Source organism: Clarias gariepinus, chromosome 15 (assembly GCF_024256425.1).
Source record: "Clarias gariepinus isolate MV-2021 ecotype Netherlands chromosome 15, CGAR_prim_01v2, whole genome shotgun sequence".
Taxonomy (NCBI): domain Eukaryota; kingdom Metazoa; phylum Chordata; class Actinopteri; order Siluriformes; family Clariidae; genus Clarias; species Clarias gariepinus.
Genome location: NC_071114.1, coordinates 17,922,759 through 17,940,789, shown reverse-complemented (window position 1 = coordinate 17,940,789; position 18,031 = coordinate 17,922,759). Strand labels below are relative to the sequence as shown.

Below are 18,031 nucleotides of genomic sequence, written 5' to 3'. Positions count from 1 at the left end.
TGTACAAACATTTTCATGTTCTTTTTCATGTTGATTCGTATAGTTTTGGGTGTGCTTCCCCACATGATTCCCCTCCTCCCCTTAAAAAAAACCCCAGATTAAAAATTAAATTAAAAAGATTAATTAAAATCTTTTTCTAGATGTTTGTACTTTTTATATATTCATTTAATGTCATGCTTTGCCCAAGGTGAATGATTTCATATTTAAGGCAAAATTAATTCACAGTTGATTACATATTTGCATCCTGTGTTTGTTTGAATTTACAGTCTAAAAACATAAGATGGGGAAATGCAAATCTTTTTGCATGTGATCACACCTGAGATATGAAATATAACAACCTTTTGTAAAGTCTACCAAAAATGGCTAGCCATCTTTAAAAACAAAAAAAGAAGAAAAAAAACGAGACTTTTGCATAACTCTGTAGCTGAAGTGTTTTTCAGTGCGCCATTTATAGAGGTTTTTTTTTTTTTCCATAAAGGTTTAAAGTTGAGTCCTTTATCCAAGGACAGAATTCTTGAAACCCAAATAGAAGAGATTTACATAAATTTGAAAATATTAATAAACAAAGCAGAACAGATAGTTATAACTAATATAAATTAAATATGGATTGAATGTTTATTTGCTTTATAAATGTACATTATAAAACAATACAGAATAATTGCTGTGTAGAATTGATTTACTAGGCCTTAAATGTACAGCCTATGATTTTAGCTAGCTGTAGTATTTTTGTTTGGCATGTCTCAGATGTCTGACTTTATACGTGAGCATAAATTGAGTGTGTTCACATTTCACATAAGAAAAGTTATATTTTTACTGATTTTGCCTGTATTAAAAGCTGTACAGCTGGATCAGCCATAACATGTCCATTGATTATCAATTATATAAGACTAAACTAGGGACAGGAATATGTGCGCTTATGGCCCATTATACCCATCTTGTCTGATAAAAAAAAAAAATCAGTGCTGACCAAGATAGAAAGGCATCAGTATACCCAGTGCAATACAGCCCAGCCGGCAAACAGCCCAGTGCAACTGTCCTGGCCACTAAACTGGAGGTCTCATCCTGCAACCCACTGCATCCCGAAGGATCCACTGCTGATGTCCTAGTACAGTACCAGATTCCACAGGATAACCCCAGAGGTCTTGGGGAGTCATGCCCTGAGGGGCCAGAGCCACCCTGGTGGCACAAGGGGAGCTTAAACAAGACGGGGCTTAATATTTTGTGTTGCAATGTTTGATTGGTGAATAAATATCAATAGACTGTCTGCATTCCTTCTCAGTTTTCTACCTTTAATATTAATTTTTTTCCTGCTAATTTTGATTATAGTGTACAGTACCTTTAAAAAAGATTTACAGTGCATAAACCATATGAAACAGAATACCTTTCTAATGAAAAAATGAAGGGAGTGTACAGTGTGTACTATAGAATGTAGTTTAAGAGTGATTAGAAGTTACCTTATTATATTTGTCCACTAGATTTCTCACCATGCATCACACTTTGGCTTGTCTGGGTTTTCCATGATTTCACAGCTCTATAGTATCAAATCATCTCTGAACCACACCAGCAAGCATCGACAAAAGGAGCTACACATGGTTATAAATGTCCCCTGAAGCCCAGCACCTGAGACATGACTACATGACCAGCATCTGAACACACCAGCAATAAACTTTGCACTTAGTTTGATGCTTAATCTGAAGACAGATGAGTTGATGCAGACACCAGACAAAGTCTGAAAGTCACACCTTACCACGTTGACTTGTGTAATCTGAACCTCAAGTGTGGAAACCTGAGCAGGTCATGTGACCCAAATTCCCACTGTTCTGTTCCACTGGTGCACACCATGTCCCCACAGACCCAGAGTAAAACCGTCTGTTGTGTCTCAGCGTGTCCAGGTTTCCAGAAGCTGTTCAGAGTGTAGAGAGTTGGAGAGAATCACGAATACCACAATCCTCTTTGTTTTTGCTGACCCTCAATGAAGGCATGTCAGACGCTGCATCCTGGAGAGCCCAGGAGAACAGCGAGTGGAAACAGGAGGTGTCCACTGTGCACAAACTCTGGATTTCCTTAATCTCAGGTAAGATTTACCCTGTCTTTCATTTATTTTATATTGTGTATAATAAGAAAACTGTGCCAACAGTGCCGTCACATCCACTTCCCTTCACAAACACTTCTCAATTTATCTCAAAGTGCAGTGTGTGTGTGTTAAGGACATATCCATCAACAAATGTTTGTTTATTTATTTCAGAAAAGCATTTCTTTTCGGTCCCGGTCAGGCTTGATTCCCGTCTCTGTGTGCATGAAGTTTGTATGTTCTCCCCGTGCTTGGTGGGTTTCCTCCAAGTACTCTGGTTTTCTCCCACAGTCCAAAGGTATGCAGGTTAAGCTAATTGGCATTCCCAAATTGCCTGTAGTGTGTGAGTTTGTGTATGTGTGTGCCCTGCGATGTCCAGGGTATATCCCGCCTTGTGCCCTAAGTCTCCTGGGATAGGCTCCAGGTCCCTGCGACCCTGAATACAGGATAAAGTGGTATAGAAGATGAGTAAGTGAGTGAGTGAGTGAGTGATCCCTTTTCAGAGATGTCCTGCTTGATAACGCATAAAAAACTAATAAAAATCAAATGTGGTTTTAAACATCAATATAGTTCAACAAAAAAAAAAAAAAATATTTAAAAATAGAAATAAAAAAAAGCTAATTAATAGAAAACATGCACACACACACATGCAAACAAACAGCAAAAACAATCATTCCTTGTCCATGCTGCTTATCTAGTATAGGGTCACTGGTGACCTGGACACAATCCCAGAGTTTAGGGCACATCCCTGGATACACCCTGGATGGGGTGCCATCACAGGGTACATGCACAAACACATACACGTATACTCAATCATAAAACAGGAATCAGATTTAAAAAGAGCATGCAAACTCCACACACACATACACACACACCTCAAATCAATTAATCAACAAACTAACAAATTCATATTCAAAATTTATTTGTCACATACACAGTCATACACAGTATAATATGCAGTGAAATGCTTTTTCGACTGCCAGTGACCTTAAAATAAAAGCTTAAACATAAGAAATAAATATGAATAAAGGAAATACGTTAGAAAAACAAATGCATAAATAAATAAACAGCAAACCAAACTAAACTTTTGAAAAAATGACTGTATTAATAAATAAACACACAAGAAAACAAACCACATACATAAACTCACAAATGAATTAAGCATAAATAAAAAGCTTGGTACAGTGTTATTTATTATATAATAATCCAGCTTGGCGGCAGAGTGGCTTAGTGCTTAGCATTGTTGTCTTACGCCTCCAGGGTCTGGTTTCGATGACTGCCTCGGGTCTGCGTGCATGGAGTTTGTATGTTGTCCCTGTGCTTGTTGCATTTCCTCTGGTTACTCTGGTTTCCTTCCCTCCTTTCCAAGACACGAAGATTAGGTTAATTGGCGTTCCCAAATTGCACCAGAGTGTGTGAATGTTGACCGGCTTCCCCCCACAGCTGTAAAAATGGGAATAAATACCATGGTCACCATTGGCCTCCACGGTCCCTAGTTGGACCACAGAGGATCCTGGATAGATGGACGGGTGATTTATTTCATCTTATTTATGACAGTTCTAACTCATCCATTGAGGTTGCACAAGCCAGTGAAGTCTTAGTGTTAGTCCCAAGCCTGAATAAATGAGGATGGTTGTGACAGGAAGGCATCCAGCGTAAAACATGTGCCAAATCAATATGTGGATCATCATTTCAAGATTTCCCTACCGGCCCGTGTTAACAACGAATGCCTCAGGTACTGATATCTGCTGCTCAGCAGGATATCTGTGCAAATGGGAGCTGATGAATAAAGAAAATGAGAGAGAGAGAAGGTTGACAGAGGTTGACAGATGAGGTTAGAATAAAGTCCCCACGGAGATGAGGGAGGACATGCAGGAAGTTTGAGTGACAAAAGAAGTTGTGGTAGACAGAGTTAGATGGAGACAAATGGTCCGTTGTGGCGACCCCTAACGCAAGCAGCCGAAAGAAGAAGAAGAAATTATGACAGTCCTGAAACTGATGAAGCATTCGGTTTATATTATTTGCTCATGGCATGGTGTCTACGCTAATTTAAAAAAGGATTAAAATGTTAAAAATAATTCTTTCCTAAAATAAAAACAAAAACGGAAAATGAGATGAAAGATGTGTATTATATATAATAAGATGAAGTAGATGAAATACTTGGGCATTTCATAATAAATGGCATTTGAGGAGCGCTCGAGTTCACATCGCAGCCAGCGCTGCTTCACATTGCTGCAATGTTTTCTGTGTTTTTATTGGCCGGTTGAGCGTGCCTGGCATTGTGATTGGACAGAAGTGGGCACGTGACTCCCCTTTAAAGGCAGTGCGAATATTTTTTTCACCTAAAGGAGGGAGGGTGCGAGAGAGAGAGAGAGATTTAGGACCTGAGCTTGGATTAGTTTGAACTGCTGAAGAAACGTTGGATTTCTATCAGGGACGGAATTCATAGAAGTTATTACGAGCTGTTTTTGTTGTTTTTTTAAACACATTGAGCAAGATTATGGAGTTTAAAGTGGACGTGGCGCGCGCTCCATTCATTAGGCTTGACTCTTGGACGGATTTAGCATGTTAGCATCGCAGCTCGTAGTTGTATATAGGAGTCTACACATAGAATGTAAAAGGAAAAGGTGTTCAAGTTTAAATTTGTTTTAAGTTTTGTTGTTGTTTCCTAAACTGAAAATGACGTGTTTTGTGAATTAAGTTTGAGAAAAAAGCTTTACGGTTGCGTGCGCGCGCGGGGAAAACGACCCGCGACGCTGCAGGAGCTCGAGACAGTAACAGTTTCCTCTCTGCGCACAACTTTTTAAAGCATTCCGTAAACTCATGAGCTCAGAGGAGCTTAAACACCCGGACATCCTTTCACCTTGGTGTAAAATGGCTGATGACAACGACTTAATAGGAGCGTCTGAGTTTATTAAAGGTAAGTGTGGAGTTTTTATTTTCTAACGCATTAAATTTGTTATTGTGGGCGATGGGTGGAGGAAATCCGTACAAACACCTCAGCAGCGGAAATGCTAGCTTTCGCTGTTTCCACCTCAACAATTTATTATATGTGACCTGACATACTCCGTTTAAAAGCACATGAATACCTTCTGTTTCTACCTGCAGAAGTACTTATTTAGTTTTCATGAAGAATGAGTTGCTTCCAACAGTCTTGTTAATCAACAAAAAAATCAACAGTAAATATTACAAATGCAATGATTTTCACATGCCTTGGTGTCTGTCTTTTTCACCCCCCAGATCGGCTTTATTTTGCCACACTGAGAAGCAAACCAAAGAGCACAGCAAACACACACTATTTCTGCACAGATGATGAGTTTGTGTATGAAAAGTAAGTGCCACTCATCATCCAAAACTTATACTAACACTGTACAGTTTGTACAGATCTCAACAAGATCAATAATAATGATTATAATACACAGTTGGGAGAACTATTTTAGTTCCTCAGTGACTCTCACATTGCACATTGGCAAAGAATAATAATTTTAAAAAATCACACTGATTTTGCAAGTTCTTAAGGTTGCTTGTTTTTTTTTTAAATCAGCAGTGTATAAACAATTTACTTTACAATTTGGCAAATTCAAATTAATTTCCACAAGGCTCCTGTGGATCGTTGGAGCCTTTATGGGGACGGCTACTTACTTACTGCTTCGGCAGATGATCAAATGTGGGACAAAGAAAGGTCATGTTCATTAAGACAAGAACATTTATGCTATGTGACACGCTTACCACTTACATTCGTTTATTAATAACACTTTATCCTATTTAGAGTCATAATAGATTACTGATTTGGGTATGTTTTGTGAAATAAGACTGAATTAGTTTGTTAAAAAGGCAAACAATTTGTCCAACTTTAAATACAAGTGGGTTGGATTCCTCAGTTTTTTTGTTTAAGTTGGTAAGTTTTGTAAACTGTTCAGTCAGAAGTGTCTGAGTGAGCGTTCAGACACTGACATTATCATGAATTCCCCTATATACCGCCTCATTTTAACTAAAACTTTGTTGACTCTGCCAAGTGTTTACAAGTTGTGATTAATTTAAATTTATTGTACTGAGACTAATATGCATGTTTATAACCTAATTACATAATAATGCATTTACAACTGTTAGGCAGTGTCTGTATATGTTACAAAGTTTGTGTAATTGCTGGGAAATACCAATAACCAGCTGATATGATTTTATCACGATACCCAGGTACTGATTTGATTTGTATTGCGATCCTGTTAGTATCATGATTTTATAAATAACCTGATTCCATATTACTATAATTTTTAGATCTTGTTACAGATCTAAACACACATAGCAAACAATTGTTCCTACCACGTGGGATGTTATGCTGCCTGCCAATGTGTAAATAATGTTTAGCATCTATAGGGTTATAGCGGAATGACAGCATTTTACCACCTCAAATAATAATAAAAAAAGATTTTGGAGTCATGATGCATGAACTGCCACACAAAAGAACCGTGATACATAACTGAATCATGTTTTAAAAAAGTAATATTATTAGTTTAATGGTTTCTGACAATCTATAGCCATGTAATTCAGATGTTCTTCATTCCTATTGAGGTGTAGTTTCCACAAAATTACTGGGTAAAAGAGAAATCTCATGTTCTGTTTCAGCTTTTATGCAGATTTTGGACCTCTTAACCTTGCCATGCTGTATAGGTACTGCTGTAAACTCAACAAAAAGTTAAAGGTGAGTGATTTGCATGTTTTATTTATTTTACGCTCTCATAAACCTCCTTTTGAAAGAATGTACAGTATGCACCAGCAACAATAAAATCACTATGGTTTCCCCACTCACACCCATTGCGACACTCTTGGCATTTACATGTTACAGGCTGGCTTTGTGAGGTTGGAGTGGTAGGTCAATAGAAGGTGTCATATGTTATTTATCCTGAAATAATTACCCAGAAGCTAAATCAGGCCAGAAAAAAAAACAATGGTACAAATTGTTTTAAAATAAATTTCTCCTCAGTATGAGACCCAGCCATTACACTAAACCCAGCTTCTGTATTTAGCCACTGACTCACCTGTCTTAAAGCTGTGTTGGCATTTTTTCTTTTTTGCTTGGACAGAACCCCTGTCCTCAGGGATTGCGGGACATGCTTGCCTGAAGGTCTCTCTGTTATTCAGCACTCTGTGTAGTCTTAAACTGAGCACAGTAACCACCATTTGTACAAAAACAGAGATTCTGCAGTATAAGCAGCTCAGAATTATGATTTCATGTATGATTACCACAAAGTCACAAGGTTCTTTTTTTTCTCATTGAAAGCCTTTTTTCATTGTATTTCATTGTATATATTATTAGATATATTATTCGAATAACAATAATTTCAATTAAAATAGCAGCTTAGAAATATTTACCTCAGTAACAAATTTTCTTAAGTATATCACACTTTTCGTTACCTACAGCACATATAGGATATGCTGGTTTTTTTTGGGGTGGGGGGGATTTTTTCCCCTATTTTCTCCCTAATTTAGTCTTGTCCAATTCCTCCCCGTCACTAGGGGGCTCCCACAATAAGCTAGTTGGGAGAGCCGCAGACTATCATGTGTTTCCTCCATCATGTCACGCATGTTTTCGAACTGCTTGCTCACGCCCCGTTAGGGTCGGCGTAACACGCTCGGAGGACAGCGCTATCCGCTCCTTCCGCTTGCGTGAGCTCACAGACACCCCTGATTGGCTGTAGAGCCGTCATTAATGTGGTACTTTTGTGCACAAAGTACCTCTCATTCCTCCCCGGTGAGAGAGCTTGGCTAGTCAGCTTTCTCTAGGTCTCTGCGCCACTCAGAGGCCAGGATATGCTGGTTGTCAGATAAAATTCTTTAGTTTAAACACATGCTTCGAAAAAGACAAAAAGAAGAAACAATAAGACATTGTACTGTACATGGTTCTTTTTTGTGAGTCTTCAAGGAGTCAGAAAACTTATGTAGGTTAAAATAATAGCTCAAGAAGATGGGAAGAAGTTTATTAAGATTAAATTAGAAAGGATACCCTGCCCATGTCTTGTGGCCTGTCTAGTATAGGCTGTCATGGTGATGCAGTGGGTAACGTTGACACCTCACAGCTCGAGGGTCCCTGGTTTGTTCACTACCAGAACTTGCTAGTATGTAAACTGGCTGTGTTAACTTGCCTTTACATAGTGGTGACTTTGTTAATGCATTGTGTGTGGTGTCCCATGACGGACTGGAGGCTTATCCAGAATGTATTTCCACCTTACCCAAGGGTTTCTAGTTGACTATAACCCTTGGACCCATTGAGAAAATGCTCCTTCCAAGCTTTTTTAAAAATTAGTGTAAAAATGACCCAAGTAGCGGATGTCAGATCAGCTTTAGATTTTTGAGCACATAATTGTGGTAGATTTAAAATTTTTTCAAAGCAAATAAATCACACAAATGTGTTTTAGTCATATACTAACATATGTATTGCATGATACATATGTTATTCTCTTTTGTGATATCTGTAAATATGTACTTGTGTTTGTCAACTGTGTAACAATTCTTGAGTCATTTGGCAAGCGTGTAATTTGCCACCATGAATAGAGTCCTCTTTTGTTGTTTTCCCCGTATGTCATTTTAGACCAGTCCATAATGAGTGTTTTTGTCTTTTTTTAACTTAAATGCTCAGTTGAAATGTTCAATTTGAGGTTTTCTAATTGGTCAACTCAGACAGCCGCAGTTTCGGAATGAAAATATTCAAGCAGTTTTAGTTTGATAATGCAGGCACCACATTGGGATAATATATTTTAGATTAATTTTTTATATGGATTTACTACTATTCAACTACACTATTCAAAATGTGTACTTATAATTCGATAAAAGTTTAGATAAAAAAAGTTTTTTTTAATATATATTTGCTGAATAAAAAAATCAGTTGCTAATATTTTTTTTTACTTATAATTTTAGTATATAGTACAGTGTATGTATGTATATACTGTGTGTGTATGTATGAGATATATATATATATATATATATATATATATATATATATATATATATATATATATATATATATAAATCTAATTATCCTATTCAATTCACATCAACATCATGTCATGACCTTTAATCATTTGTTAATGATCAAATGTATCCAAGTATTTCCTTTACTCTTTAAATATTGACACAGTTTGACATTTCCATAGCCTTGTAAGTAGATTTCTTTTGGCTCCTTATTTAATTTTATTTTTATTGAGAACATTTAAAATCCATATTTTTACTTATGAAAAATGCGTTTTCCACCCCTGATGTAAGATCCAAATCTGACGACTGCCTGATTTCTCCATGTCCTAAAAACCAGGGGTTAAGATTACAATAATCCCTGTTGTGTCTCTCTGTGTGTTCTGTTTCTGAAGCTGGCCAGGTGTAGTTACCTCATGTGTTCATGTTTTGGATTGTTAAAGGTAAAGTGATCTGGTAGATGCATGAAGCTTCTTTTATCATGATTTTTTTTTTAATAATTCTCTCACACTGCAACCCACCCACCTGACATGTCTGTTAGCCCCTGCCCGGTGTTTGTATCATTTATTTTGTGTCACTATGGGGACGCATTCTTGGTAAACCCTCGCTGGTTTTTGGCCTTTATGTGAAGTGAGAACACAGAGTGAAAGTGGAAAAAGGTAGATTGGCCAGTACTGTGAGGAGCGGTACAGTCACTGGAATTTCTCAGGTCCACATACCTTCACTTTGTAGCTGGTGCTATGCACAATGTATTGGCACCCCTCTGCACTTGCAGCACTGAGCTTTTTGGGTGATGTTTTTTCCCACCTCAGTACAGCAGTGAGGACTAATGTGCTGTACTTTATCTAAAAAGGAATGTATGTGGTATGTGTACCTGCCAAAAAGGCTTGCATATGTAAAAAAGGGATAACATTCAGCAACATCCTGCTTTTTGTTTACCTCTATTTTCATGGTTGCTATAGTCACCCTGTTAGACAGTAATTTTTTTCATTCAGTGTAATTAAAATAAATATTTCAATTGCAACATTGTGTGTTCCTGACATTTAGATAGTGACTAGAATAATTAAAGAAAATAAGCTGAAAGAAAGCTTTCTTTTCTTGACTATCAGTAAACACAAGATGATATATGTACAGAATAAAACAATGAAGCGTGTGATGAAGCAGAGTTACTGTTATCACCCCAAAGTTAATTATTTTTCATAAAACAGCACCTCTGAAGTTTTTTTTTTTATTCATATAACACTACAATTTTTATTAATCAAAGAGTAACACATAGTGATGTTTGTCCATTTAGAGTTATGTATAATGTTGTGAGAACAAGCTGGTTCCTGTTCCCACTTGCAATATAACAGCATTGGTTTCCTCACAGTCCTCTCCTTTTTCTTCTCTCTTCTGAAGGTAATAAAGAAAAAAACATCTCATGTGACTAAGAAACTTGAGTTTTTATCACTGACACTGGACATTGCTTCAACAAATATTTATTTAACGTCTCCTTACAGAAAACTACATATGAGGGATTAAAATCTGTTTATGTGAACTGTCTGCTATACAAGTTTATGCAGTTGAGCTGTTGCTATATAATTATTAATGTGTTATAAGCTATTATTATAAATCAACCTGTTATTTGCAACTGCACTATGTGGTTTTACTGAATTCCAGTATTCTCCTCCATTCCCCACAATGATAATTGAAATTCACATTCGCATTTCGGTTGAAGTTGCATTAAAGTAGCCATGGTAATGTTTAAATAATAGTGTTTTAATTTTTGGACTACATTTATGGCACTTGAGTCTTTATGTCATATACATTATGTGCTTAAGGGGCCAGCAGTGACAGGCTAATGTTGCTGGTATTTGAACCCTTAACCTTCTTATAACTAGTGTAAAGTTATAAGATAACATTACAGTTATGGGAAATTATTTTAGTTAATTAAAAATATTTCTCTTCTTTAGTCCCTTTACTTTAGCAGTGCCACACCCTTGTTTGTGAAATCACATCCTGAGCTGTTCTTTAACATGATCAAGAGATAAGAGGTATCAGAGAATGACGAATAATATCAGCACCACCATTGTCAAAAGAGTTCTCACATCCCAAGCGTTTGATAGTGCTGATAATGATATAACTTTACAGTGCATTTTAATATGGAGTGTTTATGGCAAAGAAAGGCTAATACATGAGCTTGTGTATTCTATTACAACATTGATGAATTGTGGAATCTGATGACCTAAAAAGTGCAGCTGCAAATCACTTTTTTTTTTTTTTTTTTTTTCAAAACATTATTGTCTCTAAAGTAACAACTTCACGTGGAGGCTCTACATGAATAGCGAAAAAAGAATTCTGTTAAATCACTTATGTGTTGACGATTTCCGTATCAGTTATGGACCGACCATTTTTTGCTTTAACTTGCTGTAACTTTTATGTTTCTTATTCTAAGGATGGATAATTTTTTCTGTAAATTTACAGGATGTGTTTTTATTTTTTGTTTGTTCAAGTAAAAAGGCAGTGAATGAAATTATAGCTGCTGTAACAGAAGTAAGAACAGAACCTACCGCTCAATGTAATGTTAAATAAGTAAAAAGTTCCCTTTAACAAACATGGTATTTTATTAACACTTCAGGATGTGCTATAATAGGAAAATAATAAATTTGGGATGTAAGCAGTATCTTCATTTTATCACACCGCTCTGTGGTCATTGGAAAATGCGGTCCATGCCATAATGGTGTTTGAGGTGAATGACCTCTCCGCCTATGTTTGAGTTAAATATTTATTCAGCCTGCCTCAGCTTTTTACTTTTTTACATCTTGCATATTTGTCTGCTACATACGCTGTGGTATAGGAGCAGATGCTCTGAGGGCATATCAGTTTTAAACTCGGCACAGATTATTCTGGTGCTTTTGCCCCAGCCTGTTTAATTCTTGCATGATCAAACTTCCCTCTGGTATCAGAATGCAAAGCTGTGTGTCTGGCTCTTGCTCACCTACAGCTCACCTGCTCGGCCATGCCCCCTCCCTTCTTGGTTTACCCCCCAGGCAAACGGTTAACAGCAGCAGTGGCAGGTGCTTCAGCATCTGTCTGATTTCCCTGCATATGCCACAGGCTGTCTGAAAGTGCTTTCAAGGCAATGCTATGTTACAGGAAATAAACAGATTTTTCAGATGCATGATAAACTATTCTGCATCAGTGGAAATGTCAGTAGCATCAAGCATGAATTTATTTAGGTTTGCAATAATAAAGTTCATTCAGAAATGTGAGTAAAAGATTTAAAATGATCATGTTTTTCGCACCATGAATCAAAGTAAGATTGAATCTAATTGAGATCCATTGCAAGATTTTTACAGTTACTTAATTAGTTTCAGATACTAAAATTTCTTGCACATTCTATTACACTTAACATTATTATAAGTAAATAATAAAAATAATAATAATAATAATAATAATAATTCCTGTTTGCAGTGAGATTTACAAATAGTATAATATTAACCCTTGTTTTTAACCAAGTCCCATTTACAGTTTAAACGCTCTGTAACACTGTGGTGATATAATTTTTTTAATAATTATTTTTAATGTATATTTTTTTAATCCTCTTGCCTTCCCTACAGTCTTTCACACTGACCAGAAAGAGGATTGTGCACTACACCAGCTTTGACCAGCGCAAGAGAGCAAATGCTGCTGTCCTCATCGGTGCCTATGCTGTGAGTATCCACTGTCTCTTTATCCTGCTTGTAATTGATCTGCATCTCTCTCTCTTTTACTTCCCCTTTCTTTGTTTTGCTTTCTTTCACGTTCACTTTTTTCTCGTCTCCTTCATTTTCTCAAAAGCTAAAACAGCACAAGCTTTGCTGATCGATGTACATATGTTGTAGATGTGTTTTAAACACTCTGATGCTGTCGTAGCAGCTCTTCAGCCGTCTCATAATAGTGGTGTTTTAGTCTGTGCCCTTGTACCGACTTGATCTTCTGGCTTGAAATGTGACGCAGCGTCCCTGTTTTCTCTCAGGGTAAACAGAAAAAGATTATAAATTTATTAATGCAAAATAAAAATTATGTATGTTAGATTTTGTTAATATTTATGTTGCAGTGAACTATTAAAGTTAGCTATATTTATTAATGATGTCACAGAAGGAGGGAAAAATACCACAGACCTTCATGTGACTTAGTTTTCTAGTAAATGTTAATTAACATTAGGCTTATTGCTCAATTTTAGACATTAACAACACATAAAAGATATCAGGGGAGTTATTTATTGCTTAAAAGTGGATGTGTATCCCCATTGTGCTGTCAAATCGTTCTGTAAAGTTTAAAGTGTGTCATTGTGATCATGCAGCAGTTTATCCCAGTTTGCTTGCAGTGAGGAACTTGAACAGTGGAGAATTAAAATGACTTTCCACTGAAGAGAAGCCATTCACAGATGCTTGTGAGCGACTGGTACTTGGCAAGGAGGAGCGCTTTTATGGATGCTGTGCAACAGGACACGGTCTCGTGCCAATGCTGTCGAGGCCATGGTTATTGTGTGTGTACAATGCGGGGGACTATCCGCTCGTCAGAGAGACAGGACAGGGTCGTGGGTGGAAGTTGGAACACAGCTGAGACAGTGTCTCACACACACACACACACACACTGATGTGTCTAACAGACGTCAAAGTGGAGACAAAAGGGCAGTACAGCCATGCACCGCAGTAATGTGTTAAAACCCAGCTGTGTGCCTGGCTGAAATGCTAATAAAGCTCTGTATAAAGAACTATATACTTATAAAGTATTTTTTTTAGGAACAGCAGGGAATAAAATCTACTGTACACATCAATAATACCATCTCTAAAACAAAAGATGTTTGGATGTTTGACATTTGCTCATGTAGCTGACAAGTAATTAATTTTTATCTAATTAAAAGCTGCTGGAAAGTTTTATTAAAAGCTCAATTTTTATTAAAAGCTTGATTTGTGTCATCTGGATTTGTGTCAAGCTTCGGCCATTTTGTACATTGTTTAGGTCAAAGTGTTATTTGACACCACAGGTCTACACTATGCCGTTGCTTTGGGACTGACCTCAAAGGACAACTTCTCACCCATTGGTCCCCTTTTCTGAGGCCAAATTAGGGTAAAATTAATATGTGAAATCAGTTACACACTACACCCCATTAAATAAACCCAAAGTACCTGACCGGGTGGTTGGGGGTGGTGGGAGGGATGAAAACATTTATGTAAAAACTTTCTTGGTTAAAAATTGAGTCATGGAAAGAATAAGTAAACTTTGGCAAGTGTGTGTAGAGATCACAAAAATCCCCTGAGTGTGGAGAACACAGAGCCAGCACAAAATAAATTACATTATTTTATAAATCAGTAGATCTTACAACTTTTGTAGAAAACAGTAACAAAATGTCACAGACACCTGGCTACACACCATTGACTACTGGAGGTCCCCAGATACCTCTTTGACATAAATAACTAGTTTAATCTCGTTCTCACTGGCTCATAAGTGAGAATCCTGAATCTACATGTCTGAATGACAGGCAGTGCTGGCAGCAATCTCTTTTTTGCTTTGTTAGTGGGTCTGTGAGTTTATATAAAATAAACATTTCTCAAAGGTGCTGAGGTGGTGATTTCGAATTTGCTTGTTCAAGCACAAAACACAAGTCATGTGATATTTTAGTTTTTGTGCAGCTGTGGGCTGCATGCAATGACAGCTCGCTACCGTAGATCCAATGAATAGTTTACTCTCGCTGTTTTATGACTGCTGTGTGTAGGAGTGCAAACTGCTTAAGTGTAAATATAGAATATAAAGACAACAGGGACAGACAGCTCATCCTCACACTGTCCATGACCTTTTAGTTTGGTGTCTGCCAACTAAAGTAGCTTAACAAAGGGGATGTGACTAAGAAACGATGCAGACCAAAAATAGGCCCTGATTACTTTCAGACCGTCTGGCTGTAATTCATATCATAGGTTTATATGTAATAAATGTGATCGTTCCAATGTGATATTGTTTCTATAGTAAAAAACCATGTGGACATTTGGTTATTAATAAGGGCGATCAGTCATAGGTAGTTTTCGGTGTGGGGATATTTTTTTTTTTTAATTAATGGAAGGAGTCTCTAGTGTTCTCACTTTGTAACAGTCAAAGGAGAAGGTTGTTGACAGGGTCATTTACACTCACTCTGTAATATAAAGACCTATGTTTTATTTCTTATTAAAGTAAAAGGAAGTGTGGTGAGGGCAAAACTGTTCATAGCTTGTGTAACGTCACTGACAACGTTGTTTCACAGGTGTTTTACAGCATTAAAAGTAACTTTGGCGGCATGGTGGCGTAGAGATTAGCGCTGTCGCCTTGCAAACTCAGGGTTGGGGTTTCATTCCCGCCTTGAGTCTGTTTGAGAGTTTTGTATGTTCTGGTCTGTTTGGAGTTTGCATGTTCTCCCCGTGCTTGGTCTGTTTCTTCCAGGTACTCTGGTTTCCTCCCAAAGTCATGCAGGTTAGGCTAATTGGCATTCCCAAATTACCCATGTTGTGTGAATGACAGTCGGGCGCGGACCTGGCAACCCGACCTCTTATAAGTAACTGACACAGAAATGACGAAGGGTGGCTGATTATAAGAAATTAATTATCTTTGAAGGGTAATACTTATTACTTGTCTACCCTGTCCTGAATTATTTTTCTATAACTGCAAGTCCATGTGTTTTAGTTACGACGAACACAACTGGAAATGATGGCAGCCGAGGTTAGGTGTTCACGTGAAGAACTGAGTTATGACTGTAAGTGTGTCTGTATGTGTTTGAACTAATTATCTGTCACACAGTGTCACTTTTAAGTCGCTCTCTCAGGGATATGCACACTCTGCTTGTCAGGCTAAATGTAGCCTGAACTCTGAACCAGAGCTTAAATTAGCTTTTTTGATCATTTTCAACTTGAAAAGAGGCGTAGAGCTTAATCAGGCGTAGAACTGCTGGTTGGATGTTTTGGTCGTCACTTCAGCACTGATAAAAAAAAAAAAAAATTATAAAGTTGAATTGTAAAGCAAATTGTTTCAATTTTGTTTTTAATCAGTTTCCTGTGACCTTTTGTCTATTAAGTTTGTGTTTATATTTTATTGATTCAGTTGTTTATGTATGTGGTCTGGGCTTCTCCTGCAGCAGCAGATGTTCTTAAACCTGTAATATGAGTGCCCTGGTTTTTCACCAGAGGGTGATTACTAGAGTTGTTGGGCATCTGGGTATGGAGGGAGTTTGATTAATTAATTCATTAATTTCTCCTTTGTACAAAGTAGAAATGTGACCACAAATGTCTGTTCTTGTCTTTTGGGAGTAAAACCGTATGTGGTGTTCTTCTCTTTATGTGGTAGTCCGTTCTCTCACAGGTTTTTTCTACGTGTTGTTGAAATATTTTGAAACTGAAATAATTTTTCTATATTTGTTTTTGTGGCATTTCATCTCAGATTCTCTCAATCCTGTCAGTGACAGAGCAGAGTTGCTCAAACTTGCTTTTCTTGACCTTTCTGAGGACTCCAAAGACTTTGGGATTTTTCTTTTCTTTTTTTTTTTGGGGGGGGGGGGGGGATTTACTGTAATAAGAACACACAGACACACACAGACACACACACATACAGTTTAATCTGGTGTTGGGTCTAGTTGTCTGACTTTTGCATATTTTATGAGCGCAGGCCAGAATAACAAAGCAGTGGCCTCCTATTGAGCTCAGCAAGTAGACACACTCACTCCCTCCCTTACACACACACACACACACACACACACACACACACACACACACACACACACACACCTCTGTTTCTCTGTCAGTCTGTCTCTCTCTCTCGCTCTCTCTCACGGGTCAGTGAGTACACCAGGTCATGCTCCCAGTGGTCATGTGTGTCCTCTGCATTAATGAACCTGACACTGAAGTGTTGGAATCCTCTGCAGTCTTTACGTGTTGTGTTTGTTTATTCTGGTGTTTGCCTGCTGACCTGATATAAGATGAATAATCTGACCATGCCATCTGGTGACCTCTGACCTCAGATATATCTTTAAGAAGTTTATTCTAAAGACACAGGTTTATTCTGCAGCTGAATGAATCATATTTGTGTGGATTTAAACCATCAAGAGCGAATTTCTTTTTGCAAAGTCTTTCTAGAGACGCAGACATCATGGAGCCATGTCTGAGTTTAGCGTCAGTCTGCTGAGCTCCTTAAAGGATTTTTATTCAACTGAAATCACATTATATCTCTCTGTCTCTCCGTCTCTGTCTCTGAACCTTGTCTCTCTGTTTGTCTCTCCATCCCTGTCCACCCAACCCTGTCTCTCTGTCTCTGATCCTTGTCTCTCTGTCTGTCTCTCCATCCTTGTCTCGCCGTCTCTGTCTCTGAACATTATTCTTTGTCTGCTTTTTTATATATATATAAATATATATATATATTTTTTTCCAATTTTCTCCCTAATTTAGTTGTGGCCAATTCCTCCCCATCACTAGGGGGCTCCCACATTAAGGCTACTACTACCATTCAGCCGTGTTTCCTCCGAACCGCGTGACGTCAGCCGACCGCATCTTTTCGAACTGCTTGCTCACGCACCGTTAGGGGCGGAGTAACACACTCGGAGGAAAGCGCTAGCCGCTCCTTCCGCGTGCGCGAGCTCTCAGACGCCCCTGATTGGCTGTAGAGCCGCGATTAATGTGGGAGCGCAAGTACCTCTCATCCCTCCCCCCTAAGAGAGCTCGGCCAATGAGAGAGCTGAGAGCTGTGCCTCCGGCTGTGAGAGGTAAACAGCATCATCCGGGGTTCGAACCAGCGCTCTCCGGATGATAGGGCGAGCACTTTACCACTGCGCCACTTGGAGGCCCTTTGAAGGCTTTTTCATCCCTGTCTCTCCATCCCTGTCTCTGAACCTTGTTTTTCTGTCCCTGTCTCTCTGTCTCTTAATCTTGTCTCACTGTCTGTCTCTCCATTCATGTCTCTCCAACCCCGTCTTTTTGTCTCAGAACCTTGTCACTCTGTCTCTCCATCCACCTCTCTCCG

General features: G+C 38.1%; 1 protein-coding gene across 4 annotated transcripts in view; it reads left to right on the top strand.

Moving 5' to 3' along the window:
- The first annotated feature begins 4,436 nt into the window (after window positions 1-4,436).
- The window catches only part of cdc14ab (cell division cycle 14Ab), a 48,463-nt gene continuing 34,868 nt past the window's right edge, over window positions 4,437-18,031 (top strand). For all 4 annotated transcript variants that reach the window (XM_053512786.1, XM_053512787.1, XM_053512785.1 and 1 more), the window contains exons 1-4: window positions 4,437-4,991; window positions 5,312-5,402; window positions 6,695-6,770; window positions 12,634-12,726. In XM_053512786.1, coding sequence (XP_053368761.1) covers window positions 4,895-4,991; window positions 5,312-5,402; window positions 6,695-6,770; window positions 12,634-12,726 — 357 coding nt within the window. In that variant the 5' untranslated portion in view covers window positions 4,437-4,894. The remainder of the gene's footprint in view (window positions 4,992-5,311; window positions 5,403-6,694; window positions 6,771-12,633; window positions 12,727-18,031) is intronic.